The sequence below is a fragment of the Balaenoptera physalus genome (assembly GCF_965194825.1).
Source record: "Balaenoptera physalus genome assembly, chromosome: X".
NCBI classification, from domain to species: domain Eukaryota; kingdom Metazoa; phylum Chordata; class Mammalia; order Artiodactyla; family Balaenopteridae; genus Balaenoptera; species Balaenoptera physalus.
Window position 1 is genome coordinate 131,233,761 of NC_138903.1, and position 13,937 is coordinate 131,247,697.

The 13,937-nt window shown below is 51.5% G+C and overlaps 1 protein-coding gene across 1 annotated transcript; it reads left to right on the forward strand.

Annotated features, from left to right (window-relative positions):
• The first annotated feature begins 5,864 nt into the window (after window positions 1–5,864).
• Window positions 5,865–13,686, forward strand: FATE1 (fetal and adult testis expressed 1). Its single transcript, XM_082445715.1, is given in 6 exon segments — window positions 5,865–6,148; window positions 6,152–6,170; window positions 7,209–7,273; window positions 10,547–11,122; window positions 11,754–11,873; window positions 11,904–13,686. Coding segments are annotated over 6 exon segments (1,218 nt in total). The 5' UTR covers window positions 5,865–6,061; the 3' UTR covers window positions 12,255–13,686.
• The last annotated feature ends 251 nt before the right edge of the window (window positions 13,687–13,937 follow it).

The following is a 13,937-nucleotide window of genomic DNA, read 5'->3' on the forward strand; positions in this document are numbered from 1 at the left end:
TACCACGAGTCAGGCAGTGCACTAAGTGCAGGGGCGACAGAGAGAGGTGAGCAAAGCCCACAAGGTCTCTGCCCTCATGGAACTGCTATCCTAGTGCTGAGAAAGATGTGGCAATGTTTCTGGGCTGAAGAGAGTCACCCTGGTGAGGGGAGTAGCCGAAGGCCCAGGAGGATAGCAGAGATAGGTCACTGATAGAACTGAAGCCGGGGCCCAAGCTCGAGGGCCACCAGCTCTGCCAGCAGCGGACAGTTCATCCTTTGAAAAGAACAAGCAGTACGGTCTTGAGGACAGTGTGCAAATCCCGCAGCAGCAGCTTCAAGCTCGAACTCTGCTAGGAGCTGAGTGCCTCACATTCCGTGGCCCCTTCCCCCCTGTATTCAGGTGGGATCACAAGCCACATTGCCTAGGGCCACACAGCCAGTAAATGAGGAGCCACGTGGGAGGGGTGGAGGAGAGCAGCCAGACTGCTGGCCCCGTCTTCCAAGAGTGAAGGGCAGGGCAGAGTGGGTCAGGGGCTAGAGGATGTTTGCTGGAACTCTCTTGAGCCATTTCCTCCCTCAGACCTCCTCCTGTTCCCACAAAGACCCTGGGTGGCCAGTCTGAAGACATGGGTTTGCATCTAAGCCCCGCCACTGAACTGCTAAGTGAACTGGCTCACATCCCGGCCCTCCATGGGCTCCAAATTGTCGATCTGTAAAATGCGGAGTACTGGGAAGAGGATCGGCTTCGTGGATGGGAGAGCTTGTCGTTAGTTTACCGGGACTGTTTCTCACTCACCCAGGGCCCTCCTCTCTGTGCCTTCCTCCAGATCAGAGGGGCTGCGGCTGCGTGTGCTTTTGAGCAGCTCAGCGTCTGCACCTGTACAACACTTTTCCCACCTCTTCGTTACTGTTGGACATTTTCCTTTGGCCCCCGACTCTCTTGAATTTTTTTTTTTGACTCTCTTGAATTTTACATACACGTCACATTTCAGTCATTGGTTATGGAGACAATTGAAAGCAGATGCAGTGCTCTATGAGGAATCACCTGGCAGGCAAAGCCGAGGACTCTGCAAGGTCACCTTATCCAATCCCATCCCTGGGGAATCAGGAGAGAGGTCCTTCCCCACCCACGACAAGTGTTCCCTGCACCAGAGGCACAGTTGACCGATGGGCAAGTGCCTATGCCCTCCGGGTTCCAGAATCTACCGCCAGCTTTGTGTGGAAGGGATTCGTGGGCCAACGGAGAGACAGGAAGGAAGAAGGAACAACGCGGGCAGCAGCTGCTACACCGAGGTGGGGTGGGGTCTGGGGACAGACGGCAGGTTTCCTGTCATCATGCTTCGCTCTTGTGGGGCATCCAAAGTTATCCCTCGGGCCATCAGCCAGCAACAATCACCCTAAACTAGGTGGTTGCAGCTCCCCCTGCCTTGTCCAGGCAGCTGCTCGTCACAGGGGGAACCTTTAGTAGCTGATCTGAAGGGTCCCAGAGCATCTCAGCAGCACGGTTCTGCCGGTAGGCTTGCCAGCCAGATCTGGGGCTGTGTCAATGTCTTTAACTCACTTCTGCTGGAGCTGCTCCCTCCCAGACCGGACCAGAGTTCAGGAGGCGTGAGCAGCATTTCCACTCAAAGCACGGAAGACTTTTCTATCACCCTGAGTCCCCTGGGAAGGCAAAGCTCTAGGGAGCACCCACCACGCCCCCAGGGAAGCAGGACCGCCACAAAACAACCCCCTGCTACTGTCGCCACAGACCCATGGGCTTCTGGCCCATCTGTTTCTATCCGCCCTGGAGAGCAGGAACTCCGTGAGGATGGGGACCTCGTCCCTAGCCCCAGCGCCTGGCACCCAGCAGTCTTGACTCAAGGTGGTCATTCTGGATGAGAGAGGCCCACACGTGGAAAGCGAGGAGCTTCCTGTAGCCTCCTGCTGACGGCCCTGTCCCCAGGAGGGGTGGGTTCCAAGGGCTCCCCAGGTGGCCCTGCCGCTTATTTCCCTCTCTCTGCTCATGAGGTGGCCCTCTTTCCCTGGGCCAGCTATAGTCCCTGGCGTTTGCTTTCTGTCCTTCCTGTCTTTTTAAGGAATGGAAGGACAGCTGCCAGGCTCTGTGAGTCCCCCTTCCCTTTCCCCTCTGTCTTGGGGAGGGCCCTGGGGCTCCAGGGATGACCTCAGTACCAGCTGCTTCCAGAAGCAGGAAGCAGAATTGTTTACAGGTTCCTAAGTTTCATTAGCAAGTAGAGAGGAAGCTCCCAGATGCTTGGAAGATCTGGGTTTGCAGCCAAACTCAGGCTCACTTACTGGGGCTTGAGACTAGCTGCCTGAGACTGTGCTGTGAACAGAGCTGGGGGGCAGCAGACCATCGCGCCCACTAGTTTTGAAAGGCCTCTTCCATAGAACCCCAACATAAGAAAGTGATAAAAACAGCACTGCACTGGGTGAAGAGAGGCTGGAATAGCCCTAACACACTTCCCTGAAACCATGAAACAATTGGAAACTAGATTTTAGCCCAATCTTCCATGTGAGATGGGAAACAGCCTCAGAGCAGAGGAAGCAATTTGCCTAAGATGCCCCAGTGTCAGAGGTAGGAGACACTCCCAGGTGTACTGACCCCGGGCCTGGGTTCCCTCTACCTCCCTCTTGTGCTTGCAAGGGAAGTGGGAGCAGGTAGCAGACATGGCTATGAGACCTCAAGCCGGTCAGGAGTCTGAGTAGAGTGCGTGGCTGGCTGAACAGCTGGGAGAGGCCAGTGGTTGGAAGGTATTGGTGGAGGCAAGTGGTCAGGCAGGCGGACAGACAGGCAGACACAAGACGAGGGCAGACAGGCAGACAGGCAGGCAACAGCCCGAGGTGAACACTTGCTCTGTGGGGAGGAGGGGGCTGGATGCCCTCTAGATTTCAGCACAAACTTGCATGCAATTAACTGGGTTTGTGTGGTCCCCAGTGAAGGCTCTAAGCTCACGATCACCTTTAGGGAAAAAGATGATATGTTTTCTTTGGAGACGCTTAGCTTGAAGGGAGGGAGAGCTTTCGCCCCCATCCCTTTCTGTTAATAAAACAGCTCTTATTTTAATAAAGATTCAAGCCCTCCAGCAGACAGTTCAGAGGAAAGAAATACAGAAGATCAATAAACATATGAAAAAATGCTCAGGTTTATTCATAATTAAAGCAATATAAATTAAAACAACAGTGAGATAGAGATCATTTTTCACCCATCACAATGATGCCTTTTAGAAAGTTTCATAATATCTTCTATTGACAAGGCTGTGAAGAAACCAGCACTTTCTTCCCCTTGGTGAGGTCCCCCTTGGTGCAGCCTCTTCAGAGGGGACAATGTCAATATTGGTCAAAATTGTCAGCACACGTACTCTAGAACCCCACAATTCCACCTCTAGGCACCAGCTCTACAGAAACATGTAGACACATGTGCAAAGAGGCATGTCCAGGAATGTTCCCCGCTACATTGTTTATAAAAGCAAAAGGCTCTAGACACCCCAGATGTCCACGAGCATGTGAATAAACAGGGGTGCAGCCGTGCAGCAAAATACCGTACTGTGTTCAAATGACGTGAGGTAGATTTGTTCTGACAAGGGAGATCCCCAAGGCACATTGTTCACTTCAAAAAGTAAGTTTCAGAACAGCACGTACCTCAAATGTATGATCTCATTTATGTGAAACACTGCAAACATATACACACACACATCTAAGCCAGATGTTCTCTGCACCACTCCCCCCCACTCCCAGAGTCATCTGTCTAACCTCCATGTGGGGAAGACCTTCGGGCTCCCTGGCTCTCTTCTCTGGGAGCCTTCCACTGGGGTTTAGGTCTGTTCAGCCCACCACTCACACTTGGCCATGGAACATCCTCCTGGCCCCCGCAAGACTTGGAAGATCACTCTGCACCCACGGTGCTCTAGCTCTTCGGGCCCCTGAGGTTGTCACACCAGACAGTGGGGGATTTGGGGAGTGTTTGGAGTAAGAGTTTGGGGCAATTTCAGAAAGAAATTATGGTGTTGGAGAGAAAAGTTTAGCATGCTAGAGAGACATGGCAAGGGGCAAGTTCAAAGTCACACAGCGAATTTAGTCTCCCACAGCCCAGCCATCCTTGGTGCCCAATTCAAGAGAGGCAGACAGGCTAAGGTGGTGAAATACCAGGGTTTCTGGGTGGCATTGGGGGCCCTAGGGATTGGGAAGGAAGTGTCCCCACCCTCTCTGCTTGGCTTTAGGTGGTGGGGTCCTTTGCCACCAGGGGTCAGTTCTTCTGCATACACCTGGACCCAGTGACCCAGGGCCCAGGAAGCCCCAACTGGTCAAGGCCAGTTGGTAGTCAGAGGGGAATCTGATCTGAGGTCAATAGCGCAAGGTCATGCCCATACCTATCCAGCTGACTTGACTGCTCTCACAATCAGCCACCCTGTAGGGAGGGGACTATAAGTTCCATCCATCGTCCAATGGGGAGACTGAGGCCCAAAGACTTGTTCAAGGTCAAATCTTGAACTCATGTGGAGGATGGGCAGGGCATAGGGTTGTCAGCTAAAATACAGGGTGCCCAGTTAAATGTGAATGTCGGATAAACCATGGATAAATTTTTAGTGTAGGTAAGTCCCAAATACTGTATACTTACACTAAAAAATTATTTGCTGTTTATTTGAAATTGAAATTCAGTTGGCATCCTATATTTTTATCTGTTCAGTCTGGCAACCCTGGCCTGCCTGAGACCCACGGCTCCTGCTTCCCGGTCTCCTGAGTCCCACAGAGCACACTTCTCTGCTCCTGAGGTGGCCCTCCAGAAAGCTCGGATTTCATTGCAGCTGCTCTCCTGGAGCTGGAAAGGGCTTCTCCCAGGGTCCTCAGGAATGCAGGCAGGGCCTTTGTCAGCTCTGCTCCGGACAGCTTGTTCCCAGAGCTGGACAGGTGGGGCCAGGGAGGGGGTCGGGCAGCCCACATCGTGCCACCCTGTCTAAGCGAGCCCCTCCCCTCCCCTTCCTCTCCTTCGCCCCTTTCCTTCCTCCCTTCCTCTTCCCCTCCCCCCTTTCCTCCTCTCCCTCCCACCTGGTCCCAGCTGTGCTTGCTTTCTTTTGCAAATAGCCTCCTCTTCCCCAGGGGCGCTGGGGCTGTTCCCAAGAGCTGAGGGTTCACCTTTGGTGCTTGTATGAGTCGGGGTTGTCCAGAGAAATGGAACCAATAGGATGTATGTGTATGTATATAAATGTGCATATATATGTGCGTGTGTAGAGAAAAATTTATTTTAAGAAATTGGCTCATGCCACTGTGGGGCTAGCAAGGCCAAAATTTGCAGGGCAGTTCAGCAGGTTGGAATGTTAGGGAGGGGTTGATGCTGCAGTCTTGAGCAGAATTTGTTCTCTGGGAAACCTCAGTCTTTGCTCTTAATGCCTTCAACTGATTGGAAGAGGCCCACCCACATTATCAAGGATTCATAATGTCCTTTACTTAAAGTCCACCGATTGTAGATATTAACAACAGCTACAAAATGCCTTGATAACAACACCTAGACTAGTGCTTGATGGAATAACTGGGGGCCGTAGGCTAGCCAAGTGGACACATAAGCCTGACCCTCACAGAGGTTTAATCAGTAGGGAAGCTGAGGGAGAATTTGAACTTAGGCCAGGGGGTGCAGGGCTGGGGACACTTGGGGCTTCAGTGGCTGTAGGCAGGTCCCTCTTCTCCTGCCCGTCCCTCCTTTGGTTCTCATGGCTCTTGTCCAGGCTGACCCAGGGCTTCGGAAAGCCATGCCCCCTGCCTGGCTAATAATCCAGAGCTGGCCTTGCAGAAGCCATGATGGGCTCTCACCCTGCTTTGGCCACTGACTGACTCTGGAGTCCTGTGCCAGTCTGCCTCTATCTAGTAGCGGGGGAGAAAGCCTCGAACCCAGCCAGCAAGATACAGCAGGAACAGAAGGTGCTGGGTCCAAGGCTTGAGCCCAGAGAGGGAGTCTGGCTCCACCCCCACGTCCAGGTGTATCTTCGTTGAGCTCCTACCCCTCAAAGAGCTGATTTGCCAAGTGTCTCCTCTGTGCCCTGCTCCCTGTGCATTCTTGGCCACAGCTTACAAGCGAACAACTGGTTATGATGGCAGGAGGACCCCCGAACATCAAAGAAGACATAGAAATGTCCACGGCTGAAGAGCTGGTTCCTGGAAGCCAAGGGCATAGCTAAGAGCACGTGATCCCAGCAGGTTAGGATCCCCTGTAATGTCCCTTTCCTTGGGTGTCTGCACCTGTGCATGTGTGTTGGAAAACGTGTGGGTGTGGCTAGGCAGACACTCATATATGCATGTATGTGTGTTTGCATGTATGTGTGATACATGTGTGTGTCTGTGCCTTGGTGTGCCTACACATATATTTGTGGTTTGAGTGACAGGGGAGTTGGGGAGAAAGGGATTGATGATGTGAGCATTTTGTAGTCTGTGAGGGAGGAGGTTGTGACCAACATCCCGCCCCCCGCCCCCCCGCATCCAAGCCACCAGTGTGTCTATTGGAAAACATTCAGAAAGCTCAATTTATAAGATCAATCAAATCAACTCTCTCTCCTAACCCTCCAAAGCCTTCTTCTGCCCTTTAGAGTAAAATCCAAACTCCTTATGATGATCTACAATATCCAAACAAGATCATCTCTTCAATAGACTTCCTGCTGTGGCATGCTGACCCACTCCACTGTGCCTTTATGCCTGTCCTTATAACACCCCAAGAGTGTTTCTTCTTCACAGCCTTTGTGCAATGTGTTCCCTCTGCCTGGAATGCTCTTTCCCCAGATTTTCCATGGCTGGACTCTTTTTCTCTTTCAGGTCTCTGCCTCAATATTGTTTCTGACTTTTCTAGAAGTAATCCCTTCCTTCTGTCTTGTTATCCTGTTTTTATCGTTTTGGGAGCATGTATGTCTTGATCTGAATCTACACTGGTGGACTATTTTCTGCCCCCTCCCCCATTCTCTCTACCCAGAGATGGTCAGTTTCTTGATTGTTGCGATCTTGTCTCTTGGGCATTGCTGGCTTTTTAATAAGCTAGCCCAGATATTGACACTCAGTCAATACTTGCTACATTTTGAATAGACGAAGAAACTGAGACCTGGGATTAGCCAGTAGACATCAGTGAATGGGTGTTGAGTGATTCCTAAGAAGTTGGGAGACCCTGTCCTTTTTCTGGTGTGTTCTGTGCCCATGAAGCCTTGGTATAGCCTCTGTGGGTGTTCCTGGGTCCTCTGTTCTTCACCCTAGAAATGAAGGAGGCTGCTGGCTCTGCTGCGGTTTGGAATATGGCTGCAACCTGGTCCAAGAAAGTGGTACTGTGTGGGGCCCTTGGAACTTGGTGGCTGGGCTGGGTTTGGGAGTACCAGCCCTAGTCTGAAGATGGTAGGTCGAGCAGGGCCAGATGTTGACTTTGGGGGAAGGACGAAGCTCCTGTGTACTAGGCAGGCAAACGAGGACAGCGAGGTCCAGCAAGAGGTCAGGGCCATGATTTATTTGGCTGGCAGTTCAACCTAGAGTCCAGAATGCCCGAAGCACACATTGCTTGGGGAGTGCATATATACTTTACTGTACAAAAGTCCAGGGTGTGTGAAATGACACTTTCTTTTATTAATAAATGAATAAATATATCTATGTTTATATATGTACATTTTCTCTATATATCTATATTTTATATCTATTTCTATATATAATTATTTATTTCTACATAAAATATATAAAAATAATTTTATATAACTATATATAAATATGTAAATATAGATATACATATAAATATATCTATATTTATATCTTAGGGCTGGGACAAGGGTAAGGCAAGTGAAATTCATATGCTCCCTGGTTATTAGGAAATCCAGTCAATTGAATCTGAGTATATTGTGGCCAGTCCTTTAAGCTACATTCAATTTGAGTGAGGGAATGTTCTAGAAAAAATGGTGGCTATACTGTTGCAAAGGTTACCAGGGAAAGGCAACCGGGCTGGAAAGGAGGGAGAACTGATGTTCTAGAAAATCACCTGACTTCCATTGTTCTGTAATGAATCTTTTAAGCTACACTCACCATCTGAAGGAATGTTCTAGAGAAAATGGTGGCCACGTTGTTGCATAAAATACCGTGGAAAGGCAGCCATCTTGGGGAGGAGGGAGACCTGACTGTTCTAGGAAACTACTTGAGTCTGGTAGTTCTGTGGCTGATTCTGCTAGCTACATTCACCTTGGATGAGGGCAAGTTGCAGAAACATGGTTGTTTTACTGTTGCAAAGGTTACTGGGGAAAGGCAACCCCTCCTGAGAGGAGGGAGACCTGACTGTTCTAGGGGATGTTACAATAAATGCTGATATGGTTCCACCCCCAATGAATAAAGAGAAAGAGAGCTCTCAGGTCACAGACCTCCTGGGAGTGAAAATAAGTCAGAAATATTGAACTGGATTCATGTGTCCTAAGGCTGAACTCAAATCAAGATGCTCCAGCGGGTCAGGTTCATGCCCTGACACTGACATGGGAGGTGGAGGTACTAGGGGGATTTAATTAACCTCTGAATTAATTAAAGTTACCTCTTAGGACCAGAGGAGTCCACCTTTAAAAACTAGAGTCCTTATATTGAATTTAGAAATTAAGTTTAGACATTTAGAATTAAATTTCTCAATTCTACTTATTCACTCATTATTTATTTTTGAGTAAAAAAGTTGATGGAACTCTTATTGCCTCTGAGAGAACCGCAACCTGAAAGAACAAAAAATTCATAATACTGTTCTGTTCATTGGGGGAAAAAAATGTAGTGTGCCTTAAAAAGTGCATGAAGATAAAAATAACAGTTTTGGAAATAATTAACAGAGGGAAGCTGGGACTTGCTGCAGTTCATAGATTTTCCTAATCTCCATCAAATGTAAATAAAAATCTGATGTTTTACAGTGTATATAATTCTAAGTAGAGGGTTTCTAAAATTAAAAGCAAAAGAGTAAAAACACAACTCTTTTTGGACAGTTAGACCTGTCATCTGATGGATGATCATAAGTTATCATTGAGCTTACAGGTGTTGTTAAATTAATTCTTATGATATTGATGTGTTAAAATATATTATCTCAAACAAACAAACGAGCAAGCACACTCCAGTCACTGATCCTTATTTTGCCTTCAGCTCTCGCAAAAAGCTTTTTCTCCTTTTGATCCCAAGATATAGGAAAATCAAGGGGATAGTGTGGAAATTGTTCTAGGAGAAAACTCTCCATCTAATTCCCCATTATAGTCCTGGAGTCTTGTTGACATGCACTGTCCTTTTAATGCTATTTCTGAGATGTCTTAGGAAGAAGAAGAAGAAGAGGGAGAAGAAGGAGGAGGAGGGGGAGGAGGAGGAAGAGGAGGGGGAGGGGGAGGGGAGGGGGAGGAGGGGGAGGGGGAGGGGGAGGAGGAGGAGGAGGAGAAGAAGAAGGAGGTGAAGAAGAGGAGGGGGAAGAAGAAAATAAAATAGTGTGGCTCTGAAGTACTACTGTTCACACACACACACAAAAAATCATACAAATATCTGTGTGCACTTTTGAGAAAAAGAAATGCTGTCCTATCACAACAAATGGAGCATGGTGGCAAAGTTCCTATGAAAATACTTAAGAATCCTTTAGACAGAAAATGTTCACCTTGCACTTTAACATTTTCTAAGGAACAGAGAAGGGCTGCAGGTCTTTCTCAGGTGACAGGTGAGCCTTACTTGTCTATTGCCTTCTAAGAATGAGGCAAATAGAAGAGGCAGCCCAGAACGCTGAGTCTGGGTGAGGCCTGTCAGATGGCAGGTTCTGCTTTGGCTGTCCTGCCCGGTATCCTTAAGCACTGCAATTCATAGGGTCCTACTTTGAGGCACCATCACCTCCGCTTTCCCACTCATTTAGTTCAGGTTTGGGCTTGAGGGTAGGTGCCCGGCTGCCTACCAGATGGGATGAGAGCCGTGGGTGACTGTTCCATGTCCAGACCTTCAGTTAGTGCCCCTGTTTTCCACCTCAGTCCTCCTCCACCCTAGTGGCCCTGCAGACTCCAGCTCTGGGTCCCCTCGGAGGGCTGCCGGGAAGGGAGCTCCTTGCTCAGCTCTCCCCATTTGCTTCCAAGAGCCACGAGCCAAGCAGAGGCCTGCTTTGCTGGGTTTCTTTATCGGCACTTTCTGAATTACACAATCTTGTTGAGTGCTTTCATTCTTCATTGCCTCTCCCGTTATCTTGTTTCTTACGGGTTTATACTATTTTCCTGTCTTTGCTGTCACTTTAATGGAGTCTTAGGTGGAAGCAGTGTCAAAAAGGAGAGGCATGATAGTGTCATGGTTAAGAGCACAGCCTCTGGAGTGAAACGTCCTGGGTTCAATGACTGCTCTGCTACTTACCAGCTGCGTGACTTGGGCAAGTTATTTGCCCTCTGCGTCTCAGTTTTCCTATCTTTCAAAATGAAGTGATAGTGATACCCCTTTCGAAGGGTCATGATGACGATTTAATGACTTGGTATTGGCAAGTGCTTAGAGGATGGTCCCTGGCATGTGGTAAGTGTGTGTTAAACAAGCAGCTGGTGAAATAGTTCCTCCTGCACTGGAATCCTAGAGCTGAGATTTGACCCCAGGCAGGTCAGACATATTCTGTTCCTCTGGCTCACACTGGCTCTTCAAGGCATGAGACCCCTCTGACCCCAGAGCTCTGGGCCAGAGACCCCCAGTCCCAGGAGTCATTAGCAGATGGATCAAAACGAAGGCTGCGGGGATTACTGGGCTCGCCCTGGTTTCCCAGTAGCCAGGGTTCTCTCCTGAGCTCTGGCGCTTCCTGTGTGCCCTTGGGAACTGTGGTCACCTCGCTGGGCCTCAATTCACTTGGTTCTGAAAGTGAGGTTTTCCTCCCCCCTTCAGTGCTTGCTCAGGCTCAGCCGATGTCTGTGTGTCACAGTGCTGGCAGAGGACAGCTACCCGGGAAGGGGAGGACTGCAGGCCGACAGACTCTCTGTCCAGAGAAGCTGGACACTGTCCCCACCTTACCCTCCTGCCTTCATGGCCCTCCTGTGCCTCCTGGCAGGCCCGGCCTGGGACCACCGGAAGCTCTGAGTCTCTGTCTTTTCTTCCTTCCCAGCAACCCGGAGGCAGATATGGTCACTGAGATCGGCCTGGAAGAGCTAAATGGACTGGAGATGGAGGTCATGAGAAGACAGGTGAGTGTCCAGGACCCACTTGGAGGGTGGAGGCAGAATCATGGTGTCTTGGGGTGGCCTTGAGGATGCGCAGCCTCTCCAATCATCTTACCGTCTAGCACTGGAGGCGAAGTCGGGCTCGCCTCCCCTTCCTCGCAGCCGTCTTGGCTCGTGTCCTATTTTGACGCCCGGCCTCAACCCTGTCTCTCTCCCTGAGATGCGGGAAGGGAGAAGGGGAGGAGAAAAGGAGGAGGAAGAGGGGACGTCAGAGGATAGGAGAAGTCTATGCAGAGAGAGCAGGCCAAGAGGTCTGAGCGAGGGGTCGCCTTCATTCAGACAAAGTCCAGGTCTCCTCAGGAAGAGACCCCAGCAGGCATGGGCGTGGGCATGGAGGGGCACCTTCACTGGTGGCCCTCTCTGGCCCCTGCGTGTCACCCCATCCTGGGGCCCTCCCTCTGGTGCTGCTGTCCCCACACCTTTCCCGGCTCCCCCCGGCACAGCTGGGACGGGCTGGCTTCTTCCGGACAACGGGAAGGACACCAAGGTCGGGGCAAGGCGGCCGGGCCTGAGAGCACAGGCAGCCCAGCCCCGGGGTCCCTCTGGGCCCACCCCAAGCCCCTGGTCTCAGCTGCTCTGCTTTCTTCTTGCCCAGAGACACTTTGGCCTCCCAAAGGGCAGCAGAGGCCCTTCCTGTGCTAACGTCCTACTTTTCCCCCCACCGGTGTGCCGTGGGGTTCCCCGGAAGAGACTTGCTCACTGCCAGCTCCGGTCCCTCTGCAGCTGCACGTGATCACCGGGTGCCACCTGGCACCACAGGGAAGCCGTTTTCTTCACCATGCTGTTGTTCACCGGCATCGCCAACCTCTGGCTGTGCAGCTGGAGCCCTTCCCTCCTCCCCGTCTTCCCTCCTCTCCCTCGGCCACCCCTGCCCAACCTCCTTCCAACTCTCAGCAGCCATCAGCAGCATCAGGGCCATTTCCCAACTCTGCCGGAGGGAAGCCCTAGCTGCTGGAAGGGGGAGGAAGTGTGGAATTCCAAAGGTCTGAATGGGCTGAGATGCAGCCCCTTTGGAGCGCGAGGAGGGTGGCTTCCTGTCCCCACAGTAACACCAGTGGGAGGTGCTTCCTGCTTGCCTGTCAGGGCTCCATGGTGACCATCTTAGAGCTAGACCTTGCCTCCGGGCCCTCAGTGTCCCTTCTGTTCCATCCTATGCAGGGACTTGGCTGCGTCTTCCCCGTTTTCTTCAATGTTGTGTGCAGGGCTCTGCGCAGAGAATGTTCTCAATAAAAGTTCAGTGATAGCAGCAAACACTGGTGGCTGAGCTTCTTGCACCCGGGACTCACGTGGGGACAGCCCCTCTAGACAATGACCTTGGTTCCCTCTTCCCAGCCCCTCCTCCCTCCCCGTCGCCAGCCCGGCCGGGGGCCTCCTGAGGGGCAGGGTTTGGCAAGGTCCTTCCTGTGCAGCTCCCACCAGCGACAGCTTACGGTGAAGCGATTCTGCAGCAGTAGCTTGTCCTGGTCGGGTGTTACGGGAACTCAATCAGAAGAATCTCCTGGACAAGAACAGAAACTTTTCCATTTGTTCGGGAGGAAATTGAGTCCCAGAGAGGGGAAACATGGCCCCGGGGTCATCTAGCAAGACTGAGACAGGGTTGGGTCTAGGATGGGGTCTCCTGAACCCATCTAGGGTCTAGGGCTCAGCCTGCCTCCTACAGACTGGTTGGGGACCAGCCCTGACTCGGCTCTGGAGGCTGGATGGGAGGCCACACAGAGGGCCTTTGCACCCTTCTCCCCTGTGTCCACAGCCCTTTAACATTCACCTCATACAGGACAGATTGCTGGGTAGGGCAGTGGAACTTGGCCTAAGAGGGCACGAGTGTCACTGCTTGGGGCCTGGCCTCAGGGCAAATGTACTGGGCTGCAGGAGGCCTCCAGAAGAGCTACTGCTCTTTCCCTGGGACCAAAGGATAAACACACATTTCTCGGGGGCAAGGACCTAGATCATTACATTGTCATTGGCTTTAGTGGCTAAACGGACCTTACCCAAGCCCCCAAGTGTCTGTCAAGGCTTCTCCATCTATAAAGGTGAGAGAGTTAGTTACTAGATATAAACTAAACATGACCCTGTGTGTGTGTGTGTGTGTGTGTGTGTGTGTGTGTGTGTGTGTGTGTGTGTGAGAGAGAGAGAGAGAGAGAAAGAGAGCACAAGTGAGGAGGGATGGTGAGAGGGAGAGAGACTGAGTCCTTGAGCCTGCTCTGCCCCTGCCCCGCCCCTCTCTGGCCCTCAGTGGGACCCACACAATGAGGGAGTTCCTGAGCCTCCGGGGCCCGTGGTACTTCTGGGAGCAGGGTGTGGGTCTCCTGTCAGCCTTGTGCCGTCCACACACATGGCTGCTGGAGCTCGGGCTCTGCTGAGAGCAGAAGCAAGAACATTTGGTGAAGAAACAGTTGGAAGATTCCCTCTCTGGTCCCAGAGAAGAGAGGGTACTGGGGTGCCAGAGGAAGACCCCTGCGGAATGGGGAGAAGGCAGTGCCCGGACACAAGTGCTTCTAGTCAGGAGAGCCAGGAGGCCCAGGGAGGACCCCGCCAAATGGGCCCTGGGGCCCCAGGAATCCCCTGAGGACCTGGAGCTCCTTCCATGCAGGAGCGCTCAGAGGAAGGGAAGACCACTGCGGGGCTGGGCAAGGTCTACCCTCTGGGACGTGGGAGTGCGTGTGTGTGAGCGGGCACAGACATGTTTGCAGGAAAAGTCTGCTTGAAAATATGTTGTGAAACAACGGTTCACCCTTGGGAGCACTTTAGCTGAGGTGCAAACAAACAGTGTGGAGGCCCC